The sequence below is a fragment of the Lingula anatina genome, chromosome 4 (assembly GCF_051362555.1).
Source record: "Lingula anatina isolate TDL-2025a chromosome 4, LinAna3.0, whole genome shotgun sequence".
Lineage (NCBI taxonomy): Eukaryota > Metazoa > Brachiopoda > Lingulata > Lingulida > Lingulidae > Lingula > Lingula anatina.
In genome coordinates, this window is record NC_141770.1 from 20,562,538 (window position 1) to 20,582,851 (window position 20,314).

Sequence of the window (20,314 nt, forward strand, 5' to 3'; positions counted from 1 at the left end):
CCCCCCCCCCCCCTTTGAATTTAATAAATAATATATATATCAGTGACCTTTTTATTACCGTACTGCAATGTAATGATTTTGATATTGCAAAATGCACAACTAATTTTCTTTATGATTGTTTTAAAGCTAGGGATATGAAAGTTGCATCCATGCTGAATAAAACCTAGATTAACTGATGATGCAGTTTTCATATCCCCCTAAATAATAGTTAGTTTAATATAAGGTTTAGTGTAGCCTATTCTAGTTGAATCAGTTTTTTTTTTTTTTTAATTATCCCTATATTGATCTTTATTGAGTAGTACATGTACTTTCCCTGCTTTAGTCTAGACATTATATAATGTATATCAAACTGTATATGGTAATCACTCTGCGGATTACTTCTTGTATTTGTATTTGATCATGCCCGGATGTAGGGCGATAGTCAATAAACTTCTGATTCTATATTTTCATTTTATCTTAAACCCCCCCCCCCCCCCTTCCCCGCTCATGGCATATCTTCGGCGGAGAATCGTTCGCGTAAGATAATCATCGCGGGATCGTTTGCGATGTAAGCAAGAATGAAATGCAATTTTTATATTAGTTCAAGGGATTTAGGGAACTTCGTTAACGGAAGATCGTCAGCGAGAGATCATTATTTCACTCTTCCCCCCCCCCCCCCAGACCCCAGACACACACACTTTGGATTTAAAAAATATCTTTTTCATTTTATCTTTAAACAGCCCCCCCTCCCCCGCTCACGGTATATATTCGGCGGAGAATCGTTCGCGTAATATCCTCAGGACTTAGTTCGCGTAAGATCATATCAGAGGGAGATCGTTCGCGATCCTAGCTTGACGTAAAGGCAATTTTCATATCATCGTCGGGAGATTGTTCGCGATGTAAGCAATAATAAAATGCAGTTTTCATATTAGTTCAAGGAACTTAGTTTGCAAACGATCGTCAGCGGGAGATCATTATTTTAACCCCCCCCCTCCCCTTTGAATATTATAAATAATATATATTTTTAATTTCATCTTTAACCCCCCCCCCCTTCCCCGCTCACGGCATACATGTATCTTCGGCGAAGAATCGTTTGCGTAATATATCGCCAGGACTTTGTTCGCGTAAGATCGCCAGAGGGAGATCGTTCGCGATCCGAGCGAGACGAAAAGGCAATTTTCATATCATCATCGGGAGATCGTTCAGTTTTCATATAAGTTCAAGAAACTTAAATTGCGGAAGATCGTCTGCGGGAGCAATTATTTTAACTCCCTGTAAATTTTAAGGAAGTTACAGATGGTACTTTTAGAAGGCCTGACATTCAATCCTGGGAAAAGCCCTGCATGCAACAAACGTTGCCAAGTGCATAATTTTTTTAAAATATGTCGCGGCCAGGTTATAATGCAAGGAGGCAATTAAGCTTATCTTGATCCTTCTCCTCTATCAGGAGGTATGTTTCTTACCGAGAAGATAATTCTCAACACATTTTCGGGTACAGCAAGTTAAATTTAACTTAATCGAGATGCAGTAATAAATATATTATTATTTACCACCAGAAAACGACTTAGGAAGTAGTTTTAAATATCCCACAATATAGGAGGGTCAAAGATAACAGTCGCTAAGGATAAAAGCCCAAAGGCCGGATTTTTGAAAATTTCGTCATACCCAGGAGTCGGGGAAAGGTAATTTTGAAAAATTAGTCGGATTTACACAATTAAAAATATTAATTAATTTTTAAGCGACGAAATTTTCAAGACTTTACCGTACATGATTTATTCAATCAACTGTACAACTCAGGGCTCCGTATCTCGAGGTGTTCGCTATGTTGCACATGTGCGCAAACGTCTCGATTCCATGGCCCTGTATCTCGAAAGAATCGGTTATGGAATTGAGACACTTGTGCACGTGAGCAACATAGCGAACCTTTCGAGATACGGAGCCCAGGTCTCTATGTATGTCCCTATATATGTCTCTCTACCTCTCAGTCTATCTCTCTGTCCCTGCTTTAATTTATACATGAACTTAATTTACATTTTAAATTAACTTCTATGACTGACATGCGACATGCCATGCCTTAAGACCTTAAAACTTAATTGTGGATATAATTTGCATTAACGAATATGTAAATCACATACATGTATATGGAAATTAGCTCTCAGCAGTGATCATTTTACCTTTAAATATTATGAGTCCAACAGGATACACATGATATTGAACAATGGGTCCCTGCCGATTGTGATGGGTCCCTGTCATTTTGAACAATCAAGGTTACCACAAAACTAACAATTTTTTACTTTTATTTTTTCAAGTTTCCTTATTCTTTATTTAGTGCAAGAACGGCTTTACTTTTGGATTTTGTAACTTTTTTCTCACGAGATTGAAAGTTCTGTTGCAGCACTGGCGTTTCTATTGCTAATTTGTGATCTGACAAGGCTGCGTGTCTCACAAGGGTAGAGTTTTGATAATTTCTGTTCTGAGCATTTTTCACCATCCCATTACGTTTATTTGCTGATGTACATGCATCACAATACATGAAATCAGTCCCATCCTCATTTTTTTGATATCTTAACCAAGCATAGAGCTTTGACCAGTGTTGTTTGAAGGAACGGATTTTCCTTTTTGACTCCGTTTTTGCCTCCATCAAACATTCATCCGCGTCACTCTCACTCTCAGCCTCAACGGCAGTCACAGCGATTACTGTCTCAGAAGTTTTCTCTAACTCGGCTTAACTCTGTCTCACCTTAAATATATTCAATATTGTCTGTTGGCTACTGTCTATTAATAATTGCTTTTTCGGAGGCATGGTCGGATGGTCGCTGAGCAGACGAACACACTGCGCAAAATCTATTTTAGTCGAAAATAGGTCAAGTGTAGAGTGGAGTGTGCAAAGCAGACGAACAGTTTTGCCATTACTAACAATTGATATTATTGGCTATTTGATGCGTAAACAGCCAATCAGCTGGCATTTAACACTTACAGTCTAACCGGAAGCTATTGTAACATTCAATACAACAACAGGAAAACGAACATGATTAACCTACTTTAATGACTAGTATTTTATGCGGATCAGCAATGCATATGGACAGGTTATTTACGAATCTCACACAATTTAAAATCTTTGCATCCATGGGGACGCATATGCTATAAAACTCTACAGTAAAAATTGTGCGTCAGGGACGCGGGACGCAGAGGTAAAATGATCACTGTCTCAGTGCTATTAATAGTTCACCACATGCAAACTGTCATGCTTAGATCCATCTGAATATATAAATTAATTGAACAAATATGTAAATCACATGTATTCAAATTTATACTATCAGCACTAATAAACGGTTCACTACAATGCCTGACAAATTTCGTCTCAGTCTAATAAAAAAGTTCTGTATCAGACCTTATGTCTGGAGAGTTTTCAAGCCAACTCGGATTGTGTAAATCTAAGGAACACATACAAAATATTGTTTCTTTTCTTGACGATATATTTTACTTCAGCCAAAGAGAGAGGCAGGTTAAAAAAATCCCGGGGAATTCCCAACTAATTATGCATATAATTTATTGGCCTCGGTTTCACTCACAAATACTATTTTGTGACTGGCCAAGGTTAGGGGATTTCTGGATGGCATAAGTGATAGTCTCGTTTTTGTTTTCGTTTTGTTTTGTTGATGATTGAAAACAATAAAAAAGCACCTGAAAACATAGATAATTTGTTGTGTTTTGATAATCTTATTTTGGTCTGACAGATTTTGTCACTCAGTCTGACAGAATTTTCAAGCTTGTCAGACCGAATGTCTGACAGATTTCATTTGGCCTTTTGTAAAGTCTGCACATGTATAACAGTAATTAACACAATCAACACAAACAGGAAACAAACTTTTTAATGACTAACTTGTGAAGGTGGTCGACACACCATCATTATCATCAGAAACAATTAATACATGTTTAAACACAAAAACACAACGCGGGCTTACGCAGGTGGCTCTGTCGTGTCTCACGTGACTTACTAGGCAGCTGGCATTGTGTGATGCGTTTAAATCAGATTAACGAACGTTAATCTCCACCTAATACTTACTTTGGTGTTCTGTAAATATCAGCAAAACTTTGCTTCGACTTCAAAGTATCACAGATTAGACTGAATAAAGCAGTGAGACGAACGAAAACGACGGCAGTATTTTAACTGTCGAGTCTTGTGACCAAGCACGCATAAATAAATATCAAACAATATGTATTTGACTTACCTGTAAGCTCGTGGACATTTCGAACAGCTTTGGTTTTTTTTAAAACGTAATATTCGTCTACATCCAAACTGCTGACAGTCTTCCCGAAACAAGATGGAAATTGAGTCGTCAGTCACGTGACTTAAAAAAACACCCAAGATCACTGATTGTGCGATATATAAATAGATCTAGGGTTTTTTTTAACTATAGAGTATTAAAAATATATTATATGAGTGTATTAAAATCTATTTTTAGTTTAATTGTTAAACTTTTAAGATGTATCATGTGAGTACATTTTATAATTGTTTAAATCATCTAATGTGGAAGGAAAGTGAAAGTCACATCTCCCTTACCGAAATTTCCGACCCATTTCAGTGACGTCATATTTGCTTCGTAAATCTAGTCCCGCCGCCTATATTGGAGGGAAAAACGACCTGGAAAACTGTGGCATTATTGTTGAAGTGTAAATTTATGTATTTGGTTTTGTTCTATCCTATATTTTTTTCTTTTTGTTATTATAACTGTTTAATATATTTTTATTCATGTTTCAGTTTTAAGAGTTGGACTATTTTAATATTAAAATATTTCTCAGACATTTTGTGTATAAATTTATACATATACAGTTAAATAAAATTATTAATGTTCAGCACTTCTTTTTATATACTTGATCATTGACAAATAAGAACAATGCAAGTATGTGTCAAATTATTCTGAAAAAAGGAAGATTTTCAAGAATAAGACATTAAATTAAACTGAGAATTCACAAAACTTACATGCAGCTTGGACCTATTTAGGTCCAAGCATGCAGTGACACTGCCACAACCTATGTTTAGAATTTTATATAAATGAGTCATAATATTAAAAATTTTTAAAGATAAATTTAATACCAAATTCACACAGCTGTGGCACTGCCACAATCTATGTTTATGGGACCTTGGGGCTGTTGGGTCCATATACATATAAATATAGATGAACCACATAAAATCAAATAAACTTCATATCGCAAACGAGTACACCAAAGGGAAGAGGATATGCACAAGTGGAAGCTTCAGCTGATCAACGGGATCGGCATCTTGTACTTCATTTTGGTGCATTAGGAAGTAACATGATTTTTGTTTGAGAGAGATTAATATTTTACCATGAATTCAACCATTCATATAATCAACATTGTTTCATTGTTAGCATTTATTATCAGTTCAGTCATTCATAGAAGCAAGGCATTTTTCACACTTATGTATTTACGATATCCAACGTAAAATAACAATAATACACTTCATAAATTTATCTTCATTTCTGCATCCATTTGCTTAAACATAAAGGAAACGTGCACGTCAAATGCAAAACATTATTGACACCACTGTTGCACTATTCAATGACAGAGTATCAGGGGGGCCTTTCCTTTAGGATGATTACACTGATGTGAAAAATATTTACATATTTTTTTAAAAATACTAAAATGATGCAAAGCAACAAGTACGTACATCGATTGCATGTGCATATGAAGTCAAGTTAAGTGACCATAATTTGAGAAACCTGTTCAGTATTTTTCTTTATGTACAGACACAGTTAGTTACATATAGTTGTCACCTGCAGTTACATCCCTATACATCCCCGCACTGATACTACCCCGCACCAATATCCCCCGCACCGATACTCCCCCCGCAGTATCGATGCGGGGAAGCAATGATGTGGGGGAGCAATGGAGAGCCTACATCGGCAATTTTACTGGGGATCTATCGGTGTGGGGTCGTATCAATGCGCATAATACACATAATACACAAAAATTTACTTAAAGGGATTATTGGTGCGGGGGAGTATCAACATGACCCCCATCAGCTTTACATTTGCTTACACTTGATGCATCTTTTGGCCCAAATGGATATTGCCATTAAAAAAAATCAAATAAATTAAATGGCACTATGCAGTTGTTAATTAACACAGCTGCACTGTTCCACTTCATGATTAAATCAGTTTAAAACATAATATACGAATGTCTTCCTCCAAGGTCTGACATTTCTTTGCTGAAATCATCAAACTTAACTAGGACAGTATGCATCAAAATTAGTTAAGGATTTTGCTTCTTTCTAATCTTCTATAGATTCTGACACCTGAAATGACTAAATAAGGCTGACCACATCAATTTATTCTTCGCACTTGCAATCTTGTTGTTTTGTTTCAGTTTATCTGACATAGAATTCCTACACAAAAATAATTCCTTAATATAAATACTTTTCAACTAGATAAATGAACAATAGTTAAGCTAACTTTTATATGTGCAATCCACATTAACGTAAATAACTAAACCCAGCTTAATTCCCTTGAAAAAAAAGTAAGAAAAGGACAATATTTCAGTCAAATTCTGGATAACCCTTTCTTCGTCTTTGCACAGTTTCATCTTTTGGTTTTCTTGCATCTGCACACAATACAAAATTTCCATGTTATTATCACAGTAAACAACTACCTTATAATTTAAACAATAGTGTGCATACACTTTCATATCAAACTTTTTTTTAAAGAGCCACAATTACTATAATTTTCAGCAGTGTGCAGAACATCGTAGTGACTGCATATATTTAAATCATATATCAACAAGGGGCAGTTTCATCCTGATTGCATTTAAAGTTCAAGCCTCACTGATGTGCTTCTATGTCCCAATGAGGCTGTACTTTTGTTTAGATCCGATAATTAACTTGAAACCTTCTTCAAGGTCTTGCCAATGATTCCTGTTTGTATGATAATTAATAAAAGGGCAGGGCACATGTGCAGGAATTCCCTTGCAGATAGACATTATACAATGGAATGCTCTATTTGAATGTTTTAAGTCCTCTTAACTCTCTTTGGTCTGCAGCATGTGCACATGATGGTTTGCTTTATAACTAGAGAAAAAAAATAAAGAAAACATCAATTTAAACAGAGTCACAATGACTAATCTATTATCCCACTACTGACCAGTACACAAGCCCTCCTTGTCTATTGTCATTTTTCAATTTCAATCACATTCTGTTAATTTCAACATATAAGTTTCACATTTTCTCAATAGAGGGTGCCACTGTGTTTAACACTCACATCACATTATTCTCAACTGACACCTCATGATCAGTAATCGTACAGCCAGCTCATAGCTTCTGCTGCCTTACTACGCACTGAAGGGGAGGAGTCCTTTAGTAACAGAATAAGAGCTGAAAACAAATACAGTCATGACTTAAAAAAAAAACTTCAGTTTTTCATATGGGAAGGGAACTTAATTCTTTATACATGAGTGACCCTAAAGAATTCTTTAATATAATTACAATCACAATTACGTCCATTCAAACACTTTGGCAGCTTACAGGTTATTTAAGTCAAGAACTTTTTTTAAAGTCTTTAAAAGCACTAACAAAAGATAATATTGAATTTAATTTCAAAAGTGATTACACTATGCTCCTACCTCCGCACACATGTTCTTTGCTCACAAGAGTATGTTTATCTTTGCTCAAGTTGCCCATAAGGAAACCTTGAAATATAATGAGAAATAAATGGTACATCTATGTTTAAAAATACTCTTCAATGAATGTGCTTGTAACAATACTACAGAAATACAAAATCAAACTTCAGTATTTTTTCACAATATCAATTCATCCTGTACAAAGCAGAGGTGAAAATAACCAAATTCATAAAAAGAAAGCTTTAAATAACCACCAAGAATGGTGCTGCAAGTACATGCTTTAGAAACAAGACTTTGCCTGAAAAGTATTTCTTGATCCATTACCAACTTGTTAAAGCTTCAATTTCCTAAATAACTGATATTTACCCGCAAACATAGCAGCATTGCACTTTATCTCTGGCCACTGACTCTTAAAGAAGGACACACAACCCATGACATAAAAGTTCACCTTATCTGGGATGTCTTTGATCTGAAAATGATCATTTTGATATTCAATGTATATTATGTGCACTCTCCACAAAAAGGGGTTTGAAATACCCTAATTTGGCTGAAACAATTCAGTAATCACCATTTATCAGATTTAAGTTTTTAAATTTTTTTATTGCTATTAAAAAACAAGGCAGCAAAGCTGTCAAATGTACAGACAAAAAAAAACAGAAAATAAAGATGCACATAAGTGAAAAATTAAATTTTCACAAAAAACTGTTAAATTGGCAGAAAAATTTACCAAACAGACTCCATTGCCTATTGAAGCTGTATGTTAGACCTATGTTTCTTTCCTGTAAGTTTGAGAACAGTAAGTGACATGATTTCCCTTAAATGGTCATCATAGGAGCAGTGCACAAAATAGGGGTTTCTTCAAATTTTGATGCAACATTACATAATGTTTAACAGCATAATGACAATCAAATGTTATTAATAAAATATTAGTAACATGGACATTCAGAAAATATGACAAGCAAAAGTCTTCAGGATCATGGAACTTTAAAGTCACACCTTGAAAATGCCAATATGTGAAAAATTAAATTTTCACAAAAAACTGTTTAACTGCCAAAAAAAAAAATAAATAAATAAATAAAAATACCAAACAGACTGCATTGCCTACTGAAGCTGTATTTTAGTCCCATGTTTCTTTCCTGTAAGTTTGAGAACAGTAAGTGACTTGATTTTCCTTAAATGGTCATCATGGAAGCAGTGTCCAAAATAGGGGTTTCTTCAAATTTTGATGCAATATTACATAATGTTTAACAGCTTAATGACCATCAATTTTTAATTATAAAATATTTGTTTCACAGATATTCAGAAAATGCGACGAGCAAAGGTCTTCAGGCCCATGGAACTTCAAAGTCACACCTTGAAAATGCCAAAATGTAAACAAGACAGCACTGTTCTGAAATGGGTTTATTTCCATTTTTAACACTTTTTTAACATAAAACAAAAAAAAACATTTTACTGCCATTTTTATATGACCAACTAAGAAAATTGATGAGATGGGAAAAGTATCAATAGAACAGTGTTAAATGTCCAATTTCCTCCATTCTGAGATTCTGAACATAGTGGATGATTGAATCTGACAAACTGCAATGATATGAGTTTATTTCCATTTTTGACACTTTATTACACAATACATGATAACAAGTTTACCATGTTTTTTACATAATCAACTAACAATGTTGTAAAGATGCAGGAAATATCAAACAAACACTTTTAGGCATCTTATTAGTTAAATAATGAGACTGTTAACATGCCTAATAATTGAATCTGAGGAAATGTGAAAAAACAGTATAACTTCTAAAATAATGGCCCGATTATGCTGATTTTCGAACTCTACCTGCGTTTTAGTAAGATTGACCACTCCTGTGAGTATAATTACAATTGGCCAATCTATTTTTCTTATATTGTGTTATCAGTGTTGCATTTATATTGAAAATAGTGAAAAAACAGCATAAATTCCCTAAAAATGGCCCAATCATGCTGATTTTCGAACTTGACCTGCGTATTATGAATATTCATCAGTTCTGTAAGTTTCAAGTCAAAAGGTAAAATGGTTTTCCACTTATTGTGTTATCGGTGCTGCATATATGCTGAAAAAAGTGAAAAAACAGCATAAATTCCCTAAAAGTGACCCGATCATGCTGATTTTCAAACTTGACCTGCGTATTATGAATATTCATCAGTTCTGCAAGTTTCAAGTCAAAAGGTAAAATGGTTTTCCACTTATCGTGTTATCGGTAAAAGTGCACGGCGACGACGGCGACGACAGCGACGACGGCGACGACAGACGCAGATGATGGCTATATGTACAGACACATCTGTGTCTGTACATAATTAAGTCTTTCTCTTAACAGTTTTGCCAATGCTTCACAGTTGAAACTGTCATGAAAAGGGCATAAGTTTTCATGTTTTGACTAGTAATTGGATACCAGTTATTTTCATGTAAATGAAAATGGTTAGTTTTCTTTTAAATTCAGTGACAAATCATTAATTATTAAATCTTCATCAAGTTTTAGCAGTTTTAAGATATGTATAGATATAACATTTATTTATTATTATCATTTTTGTCTAAAAGGCACAATTTCTCCAGGAAATAAAACTCTGTAATATTTTGTAAATTACATTGTAGTGAATGTTAATTTTTCAAACCTAATTGTCTTCATATACTCACGATAATCTTGGACAGGTCATTCATGAATTCGCCATAGTGCAAGCGAGCATCTTCGAGAAGATGTTTCTGGAACATGCCATTGATAGCAGTGGACCCCATCAGAGGGCCTAGCAGTCGCAGAGCAAACTTGCAGGACTGAAATCACAATGACCTCTTAGAGTTAACATCACATGTCTACATTTAAATTTCAATTATTTTCTTAGTATGTAAATCTACAGGAAGAGAGGGCAATACATAAGTACACGCATTAACTAAAGTGGGTTACACTTTTACAGTAGGCAAAATATAATTGTTCTCTTGACTTACAAACATATTAAAGCATAGTATAATAACTATAACTATAATATATAGGTACAAGTACAAGTAGATGTATATAAACTTCTTATACGATCACATGGTGTAGGCATAGTATCATCTGAGTTAAACATTTAACCAAAATATAATCATTTAAGAATGAAGTTTCTTCACACAATCTGTATCCACAAAAGATTATGTGCTCTAGGATTATCATATGAAATGTATATGATGTGTAAATTACTATCAAAAGCTTGCAAAGGTTATTATTTTTTTTCCTATTAACAAATCCACACAGGATTTGGACTGATAACAAATGTTAACCTCCAAACTTTGATTCCTTGACTAGTTTATAAATGATGTACCTTCTGCACTTGTTCCTCTGGGTCGTTCAAATGGAGGAGAAGACTGACAAAGTTGGTGTGAATCTGCTCGAGGAAAGGTGCTCTAGAAGGACCATCTCCAAATTTGGAAAGATTACCAAATAAGGTAAATGCAGCTGCTCTCACAGCCTCTTTGTCCTTCAAAAAAAGTAAATATTAACATAAACATATATTACTTGAGACGTTGCAATATTTATTGGACACGTTCATAAGTCAGAAGCTATTCGAACAATTAATGAAAAACTTTTCAAAACATGCCCTTATTTTCAGTGAAATTTAGATATGTAACGCTCATCTGAGCAGCTGAAAAATATGATTTACTGATAAAACAAACCTTTTCAAAGCAAGGTCGAATCTTCAGTGAGATATTGATCAGTATGGCTCGTATATGACTCTCATTGATCTGCTCCAGCAGTTTTGACAGCCCCTCCATTGCCTCCAGTGTGATGTCATCATCTATATCATCCTTGTCATCCATTCCTGCCATCATGGCTGACAACACCGTGGTTGAAAACTTTTGAACCTTGATAACAGAAAAATATATTAAGATATCTGAAGAAAATACTGGAGGGAAAAATAAACAAATCCACAGAAATTTTTGTTAACAATGACAATCATAAATGCTGGATAGTGCTATCCTTTGGATAATGTTGTCCACTGAAGAAAATCTATATCCTTTGAACGGTTAATTTAAAGAGGGTAAAGTTATGCTCCCCAAATACTAGATCATTTTTTGGCCTCTGATATTGGTCTTTAGTGGTAAGAAATCATCCATAGGACAGTGTTATCCAGCATTTATGACACCAGGTCCTGGTCCATCCACTTAAATTTACAAAATTATCTTGATAGAAAAATTCACACCAGTTTACATTTTAAACTTTTTAATTCTCAAAAAGTATTGAGCATAATCAGTCTGTGACATCAACTTTAGCCCCACATCAAATGCAAGTAACAATAAATTCAGGCCAGTACAATTTAATAAAACTGCTCAGTTTCTGGCCACCGTTTCTGCTTTGGATCGAAGATTCTTAGATCCAGGTGTCTCAAATGACCAGTAACCTAAAATGATTTTGGCACAGACTGTAATCATCAAACAAGTATCTCATTTTTGTACCTGCTCAGAGCCGACACTGGACACATTTCCCAGACCTCTTATACAGACCATCCTGACTTTGTGGTTCGAGTCCACAAGTCTTCCCAGTAAGCTGTTCATCAGAAGTTCCACTAAGGTGAGATCACCCGCACAACGTTGCTGTATTAGCTGGAAAGTGCAATCATCAGAACTGATGAGTTCAGACACTTCATAAAACAATTCTTACAGTCACCCATTTTAATTTCATCATCTAAAATTGCATTATCAATCTGTTAGTGTCTGTGCATACACTTTTTTCAGCATTTTACACATGGCTTGAATAACTTTTGTACAAAAAGAGAGTGCTTTATGTCTCAGCAGAGAAAGCTACAGCCCTATTCTCTATAAATGTGTGTATGCGAGTGGGTTAGTTTGAGTGTGTGAGAGAGAGAGAGGGCATTCTACACATCAGCATAGAAAGCTACAGCCCCTATCCTCTATGAATGTGTGTGTATGAGAGTGTGTTAGTTTGAGTGAGAGAAAGAGAGAAGGCATTCTATACCTCAGCACAAAAAGCTACAGCCCCTATCCTCTGTGGGTCATAGAGACTGGTGAACACTGGAGTCAGACAGGAGACTAGCTTGGCCACACACTCCCCCTGGTGTGTACACACAGATCTGGAAAGGAAATAAATGGGTTTTACAAAGTCAGCTGTTAAAAATAAATTCAACACAATATATATATATATATATATATATATATATATATATATATATATATGGTTCAGCAGGCCTCTTGGCAAGTTCACTAAGAACTACAATATTTTTATAACACACAATATCATATACATGTAGGAGGTACATGAAAAACCCCTTCTGACTGAAGATGTCCATCACAAAAGAAGGTAATAGCCTGCACTTGAATGAAATATACCTTTTCCATCTTTCTCAACATTTTGCCTCTATAATTGAACTTCAGAATGATAAAAAATTACTTTGTTTTCTCTGCAATGCTGACTGAGATGAATTTAATAACTTAATCTTTGCAAATCTATTTGCATAAACAGTAACATCCTATAACATTAACAGTAGTATCCTATAAATTATTTTTACAGAATCAACACCTCATATCCATCTTTTACCTGGCTAGTGTAGTCACAGCTTCAGTGAATGTCTCCTTGTTTTGAAGATTTTCCCAGGTGTTCTCAGCATCCAGATCTTCCATGACACCCTCACTTTTAGATCTCTCCAACAGGCCTTTGAAAGCTTCAACACACATACTGCATGGGAAAAAGTAAAGATATTGATGATTTTAATATTCTAATATCAGTACAGTTCATACATTGTCAAGCAAGTTGGCTTCACATGCTTCAGTCCACTACAAGCATGTTGTTATATTTTATGGAATGGAGACTGGTTTAGCATACATGTAATTGATTAAGTGTGACATTTGACAGTTGAAAAAATTTGGACAACAGATCATGATAAATTTCAACTTTGAAATTTTCAGTAATCTGAATTCAATATGATGTTGCCTTTGTTGCAATGAACAAAATACTGCTGTGCTTGCATCAAATCACCATCTACTTTCTGATGTAATCAAAATCAACTTACTTGCTGGGCACCAATTTGACTTCTTTGGGCTGAGCACCCTTTTTACCTCTTGGACTCTTTGTTTCCTCTTTTGTATCATCCTGGATATAAATCAAAAGTGAATGATATCATTGAACAATACATTGAAAAAGTTTATGCCCCTTCCAAATATTAAAAAATTGTAATTATCTGCTAGCCATAACATCATTAACTGTGAGTTATATCCAAGAACAAGATTCTTTCTTTATTTGGATCAACAAATTTACTCTATCTGTCATGAATGACAATATTCATTTAAATTTTCAACAAAATTTTCAATATTTCAATCTAGACTAGCACTTTCTATCAAAGGAAGAAGAATGTGACAAACCATGCAAAGCAATATATTTTCTTACCTTTTTCTCTTTAGGGGGCTGTACATCAAGCATAGAGCATATTTCAATTAACAAAGACACAAACAATCTGTTGTAGTTTTGCAGCACTTGAGCCTCTGTTTCTTCCACTTGAAATATCACATGCAATGCTGATGTGGCCTGGAAAGATATAATAATACTTGTGTCATCTTGTAAAACCCCCAGTGTCATTTCTTTTACTTGAAATAGCAGTGAACTTCCAACTGCATGCAGGCTAGAATGTCATTGTAATTGCTTTGAAAATTTAGCATTCGTTAACTCAAGGCATCAAAAGCTAAAATGATAATTATTTGCATTTCATTATCACTAATAGTATTTTTTGCTATTTAAGTAGTACTTTTCAAAGAAACTGATCTTCTAATAGGCAAAACTTAAACATAAACATGAAATGGGGTTCAGCTAACTTAGTAAACCCCACTATGAAACTTACCGCCAGAGGGAGCTGGCAGGCAGTCCTTATTGGATCCTCTTTGTCATTGTTTGACGCTTTCTCCTCATAGGGCAAGCTCCTTGACAGAAGTTCTAGAATGTGGCTAAATATACTGTTTGTGAGCTGGGCATCTTGTGCCAGGGTTTTCCAACAGTCTACGATGTGTCTGAAAGGAAAAAAAGCCAGTATATTTCTATATTCTTATACACATGAGAACAACTTGGTTTTACAATTATTTACTCTAAGACATACAGTTAAATGAACAATCATCAAACTTGGTATTTTCTAACCAATATGTTGGTAAGTGAACTTTTTTATATGTAACAGAGTCAAATTGATTTTTTTACATTACCACTGACTGATTTTCAAATTAACCTTTTTTTCCATTCCTCAAATCTAATTTATTTACTCTCATTGATTGATCACTGAATTTCATATGAAATATTCAGTTAACAAACCTCATCAGAAGCAAAGACTTAGAATTTATTCTCTTAATAACTCATCCTGATATTTCAGATACTCTTTTTCACTCTTCACATCAAATCATTTGTTTGTTTATTTCAGCCCACTTACTCGTCATATGGAAGACGAAAGTTGAGCAGCGCAGTGACTACAGAAATCAGGTGATGTGTTGCCAGCGTTCGTATGGCTCGTAAGGTCCCTGTCCGTGTTTGTGGATACGTGATCAAGGCCAGCTTGTCATGTAACTCTCTTATCAGGCGTGACACCTAAATTAACAGCCATATAAATATTCAATACACATGTAAAAACAAAAGGTATACTAAACATCATTCTTTTAAACTGTACACTCACAGAAAAGAAAGTGGACATGGCAAAAAATCTGAAAATGCAAGTGCCAAAGGCACAAAGGATTATATGAGGGTTCCAGGGGGTATAAAATTAATACAAACTGTTACACCTTACTATCCAAATTTCCAGATAAATCCAGAAGACTTTCGCCTCATACTTTGATATACACTGTACATCCTGTGCCTCTCTTTACTTTGGCGTAAGTTTGTGCCAGCTACTTATTATATTATCACATAATGGCCAAACTCCACCCACCTGCTCATGGAGCTCCCCTCCCCTTGACTTGAACAAACTGTTAAGGGCCACACATGCTCCTGATGAACTGTGGGACTGAGAGTCCAGCAGTCCTTGCATTAAGAGGTCCACCAGGCCCTGTAACTGACCACTTGGGACCTTCTTAGCCAGCACCTAGGTATGAAAGTGTCAGTGGTTACTTTTGTTAGTCATTCAATGTTATTGTAAATGACCCAAAATATTTTATTCAACATAATACTTATAAATCTTTTTTTCCTATTCAACTCCTTCAGAGTTGTCTAATTTTGGAATTATATTCAATTTTTTTTCATTTCAACATTTTGGCATCTCTAAATTAAAATGTCAGGTATTTTTCCTTAGTCATATATCAAGTTATTTCTACTGTTACCTTTGATAAGTCATTGATGACACTAAAGAGAAGATTGGGGTCATTTTTCTTCACCCTGTCTTTGAGTGTGGGGAGAGCATCCACCATCTGGTCTTTGTGGCCTGGAGGATTTCCTGACAAATAATAATAACAATAATAATAATAATAATAATAATACAATGTAAAGTTGGGTTTCACTTGGCCTTAATGAGGGTGCAGTGAGATTTACTCTCCTTAAGAACAGTATTACACTAGAATATCAATCAGAATGAAAACACCTCAAGATTAGGTAAAGCAATCTCCAAATGATATATTAATATTTGATTTTTTTAAATTCAATTTTTAAATTCAGTTTTCTGATTTGGCTAGCATGATCCCATAATTTCACCAAAATTTTCTCTCTAATGGTGAGCTCAGACAGAGTATTATTTTCCATACCTTCATATCTCAACTGTATCTTGAGTGTGGTCTGTACCGTCTCTATGGACAGCTGCCTGATGTCTACTTCACTGTCAGTACACCTTGGAATGAGGCGGCCCAGGAGGAGCTGGAGGGTTGTGAACACTGGGGAACCACTCTGAATGAGAGACAGGAGAACCGAGTAGTGAGTAGTGACCTCTCTTTATCTTTAAATTAGGTGTGGTCATACTTCATAATGTGTTGTGTGCCTTATATATATATGCGATAAATTCCAGTCCTTAAACAATGAAGTCTGTTACCATGAAGCATTTGTTAAATGTGATGATCATTACAGTAGTTTTAAAAGTTTTGAAGCAGATCATAAACAAGCACATTCCTAAATATATAAATTATGATAAAAAAAAAAAGAATAAATCTGTCAGTAACTGCTGCAGTAATTTTCCAAGATTTTCAGTTATCTTCATCGACCTTTACTTGTTAAAATAAAACATGAAGATAAAACATTTAACATACCTTTATACATGAAGGTTTTCAGCATTATTTCTTGACTCAACAATGCATTAATATTCTAGTAAGAAAAAGACATTTACCCCCATTCCAAACTCAAACTTTTCAAGGTAGCACTGCAGCAGGTTATGTGTTGTTCTTATGGCACGGAGACGTTCATGCTCGTGAATAGACAACATCCACGGCACCAGGTGCTACATTGTTCATAAAAAAATTAACTTGACGATCTCAAATTCATTATTAAGGTACATACTAGTACAAATATTCAACCCTAAGCATTCCTTTTAAGTAGTATTCTTTTTCTAATTATTTTAACATTTTACTATAATAGGGTTCAGTAAATATAAATTAGATGAAAGAGAAGTTTGCTAGAGGATGAACATTTAGAACAAGCACTTCACAATGACATAATATAAAGGGTCCTGAAATAATAGCAATTTCAAATTTTAATGTAAGATTTTGATTAGAAAAAGAACAAACAATTTTGTTATTATTTCAATACTCAGACTTAGTGTTTTCAGTCAGAATAAGCTGTATAAATTGTATACATTATGTACCCATCTGGAACTGTACCTTAAATATGCTCTCCAGGCCTACAGGTGAAAGATTCTTTAAGAGGATTTCTTTTAGTAAATCATCCAAGGCTTCCAAGGTGCTTTCTAGTAAAACTTCATGCTCTAACTGCTGGTCTGGATCCTCTTTGCCCTTCTTGCCTGTGGTGCCATCTAATGGCAGTGGGTAGACACAGTCTGTGGAAGTCTTGATAAGATCGAAGAGTTCAGCATCAGAGAGAATGGGGTCCAATTTACTGCATGGTGGTTAAGGAGGGAATTTATATATCCAAAATCAAGTCTGATTTATTTAAACAGCTTTTTTTTTCAAAAGTTACCATCTACTAACAATTAGATTAAATCTGTCCCTCAAATAAACAATGCCATTCACAGCAATTTAATTTTATATTTACAACATATTATCAAATGAAGCTAGCTCATATGAATCATTCAATACACAGCAATCATATTACTGTGCAAAATATACCTCAGTGTGCTGCATGCATATTACAAATCAATCAAATTCAAATGAAAGTATCAGTAAATGCTAATTCTAATCAATAACATATAAAAGCACTCAAATATAACTCATGCCTTACAATTACCAAAATGAAAACTTTTAAATAACACTGTTTTAACTTTTAAAAATCATTTTTAAAACTTTATCTCTTCTCCTGTACTGTGTAAGGATACACCAGTGTGGCGCAGGCATTCATAGCCAGTGCCCTGGTCTCAGAGGGGAGATGGGCAGTGCCCTCTGCTTTCATATAACCCTGAAATACATGAGAGGATCCAGAGTTAAGACAAGATAATGCACCTCGAGTTCAAAACTATTTATACTGATAAATATGACTGAAAGCAACATGTGTTTCACAGTACTTCATATCTTCAATGTGGCAAAGATGACAGAATGCAGCACATGTTTAAAATTAATTATTAGAAATTGACACAAGGATGGCATAATTCATTCTCTGTTTCAAAACAGTTAACTTGTTGACAACCATTAACTGGTGTGTGTGTAATTTCTTAGCTCAGGATGGTTATCAGTGTGAAGGTCTTTAAATCTAACTCCTCTCCGGACCATTATCTTTTGTATTACAACAGGGGTGTTACAACACCTACTTAATAGTTAAAAATTTGTGTTCGAGTATGGTAATACCATAAAGTATCTTTTACAATTTGAAATCACAGTCACTGTGCTTAAATTGTGAGACATCAAAATTTAAAGTTTGTTGCTTTTATCCAGCTGATATTTCATACAGGCCTGTAGCCGGCAATTTCAAAAGGGGGGGGGGGCTTTTATTGAAAAAGAGGGCCTTCTCACCCCCCTTAAATTACCCAACTTGAGGAATGGCAAAAACCTAATTCAAATTGTGATTTACTGTGGATCTTTTCCATCCAAAGGGCTGTCCTTTCCATAATCACCCTCTCCCCCCCCCCCAAACTACAGGCCTGTCATATAATACAAGCATACATTTAACTACAACTAGTTCATTTACAGAAACACAACTCTATATTAACACTTATTAAATATTATTCAATACTGATACTGATATGATATAAGAGAATTCACAAACAGGACAACAACAGAGCAGACCACATGCCAGATAACCCTCATAAGTCATGTTTATCATGAAGACCTATGCTTTACTTTATAGGTCATTAATATTATCATATGATAATGTGCTGTTACTGCTATGACATAATACTGTTAATATCAACTGTAAAAGCTGTTGCTAGAATGTAAAGAGGATTATTTAAGAAGTGTGGATATAAAAGCAATTTTAAATGTGTGGAATTTATATCAAAATTGAACATGTTTGTTTGCCATGTAGATTTAGACAGAAAAATTATTAGTGTCAAAACAAACAAGGAAAAAACTACAAAAGGAAAAATGTACTAATTTGTTAAAGAGAAGTAAATGTGTCAGATAAACAGTGCAGGCATGTTAGTCAGACAAAATGGAGACCTGTAGATCTGCCAGTCTCCATACATTTCCAAAGAGATCCTGCAAATAATTGCATCATTTTGAACAAAAAATAAAAGCAAGACATGAAGATGCCCACACATAAAATCAAGTTGAACTTCTTTATTTTAAGTTAGCTCATCTTCAATAATTCAGTATGGCAGGAACATTTTTTGCAAATTAATCATTAAGATCATTTTCAATAAACAATGGTAAAATAGCTGCACTGATGTTATTCTTTCAAATCTTGAAATTGCAAACAAATCACAAAGCACAGTTTTATCAATTATATCAACTATGGAAGCAAAGCATATTTATATTGAAATGACTGGAATCTTCTCAGCATTGGTGACAATCTCTCCTTTACAAAAAAAATTGAAATAAAACTTTACTACTGGCACAATGCACAAGCATAACCTTCTATTCTTTTCATATTTCATGATGGAAGTATACCGATCTCTTTCCATCTCCATATTCCCAATTAAAAGAGACATACCCTTCCTCCCTCCCTCCCCCCTTCTCTCTCTCTCTCTCTCTCTCTCTCTCTCTCCTCACCTGCATGTGTCCCAGGAGCTCTCCTCTGTTGGTAAGACTATGGGTCTGCATCAGATGGTCTGGGTGGAGAGCCTTCCCTATCAACTCAACTGTACGGATCAGGTTCTGCTTCACCATGTTGTCCTGACACGACGACATATATTTATCAATAATATTATAAGAATGATATGCAAAATAAATATGATATCCAAAGATCAGTTTATAGAAAAACTAATAAATCCTTTAATTTATGCTCAGTACACTGAAACAAAAAAGATGCAAATGTGTATCATGATCTGAAGTTTACAAATATAACTCAAAATTAAACAGACTTTTTCTTGTATTTTTAAAATTTCTATCTGAAAGAAACAACAAGCTACAATGCATAAATATTCAATTACTAATTTTCTTACAATTAAAAATTAAAAGTTTTTCATCATG

The 20,314-nt window shown here is 34.6% G+C and overlaps 2 protein-coding genes across 7 annotated transcripts in view; both read right to left on the bottom strand.

The window, feature by feature from the left end:
* LOC147762553 (vacuolar protein sorting-associated protein 4A-like) overlaps positions 1-4,326 on the bottom strand; it is a 125,646-nt gene extending 121,320 nt beyond the window's left edge. The window contains exon 1 of one of the 4 annotated variants that reach the window (XM_087011988.1): positions 4,212-4,326. In XM_087011988.1, coding sequence (XP_086868114.1) covers positions 4,212-4,229 — 18 coding nt within the window. In that variant the 5' untranslated portion in view covers positions 4,230-4,326. Of the gene's footprint in view, positions 1-2,719; positions 3,245-4,211 lie in introns of those variants that run through there. The other 3 variants (XM_087011987.1, XM_087011986.1, XM_087011989.1) reach the window with 3 other exon arrangements.
* A 1,031-nt stretch (positions 4,327-5,357) lies between these two features.
* LOC106155010 (maestro heat-like repeat-containing protein family member 1) overlaps positions 5,358-20,314 on the bottom strand; it is a 28,621-nt gene continuing 13,664 nt past the window's right edge. The window contains exons 21-42 of one of the 3 annotated variants that reach the window (XM_087011259.1): positions 19,895-20,017; positions 19,367-19,381; positions 18,067-18,146; positions 17,396-17,630; positions 16,906-17,016; positions 16,334-16,472; positions 15,917-16,029; positions 15,529-15,681; positions 15,037-15,191; positions 14,464-14,629; positions 14,016-14,153; positions 13,642-13,721; positions 13,170-13,307; positions 12,591-12,705; positions 12,071-12,217; positions 11,291-11,479; positions 10,939-11,094; positions 10,280-10,414; positions 7,981-8,083; positions 7,618-7,683; positions 7,257-7,369; positions 5,358-7,066 (exon numbers count right to left, since the gene is read on the bottom strand). In XM_087011259.1, coding sequence (XP_086867385.1) covers positions 7,287-7,369; positions 7,618-7,683; positions 7,981-8,083; positions 10,280-10,414; positions 10,939-11,094; positions 11,291-11,479; positions 12,071-12,217; positions 12,591-12,705; positions 13,170-13,307; positions 13,642-13,721; positions 14,016-14,153; positions 14,464-14,629; positions 15,037-15,191; positions 15,529-15,681; positions 15,917-16,029; positions 16,334-16,472; positions 16,906-17,016; positions 17,396-17,630; positions 18,067-18,146; positions 19,367-19,381; positions 19,895-20,017 — 2,640 coding nt within the window. In that variant the 3' untranslated portion in view covers positions 5,358-7,066; positions 7,257-7,286. Of the gene's footprint in view, positions 7,067-7,256; positions 7,370-7,617; positions 7,684-7,980; positions 8,084-10,279; positions 10,415-10,938; positions 11,095-11,290; positions 11,480-12,070; positions 12,218-12,590; positions 12,706-13,169; positions 13,308-13,641; positions 13,722-14,015; positions 14,154-14,463; positions 14,630-15,036; positions 15,192-15,528; positions 15,682-15,916; positions 16,030-16,333; positions 16,473-16,905; positions 17,017-17,395; positions 17,631-18,066; positions 18,147-19,342; positions 19,382-19,894; positions 20,018-20,314 lie in introns of all 3 variants that reach the window. The other 2 variants (XM_087011258.1, XM_087011260.1) reach the window with 2 other exon arrangements.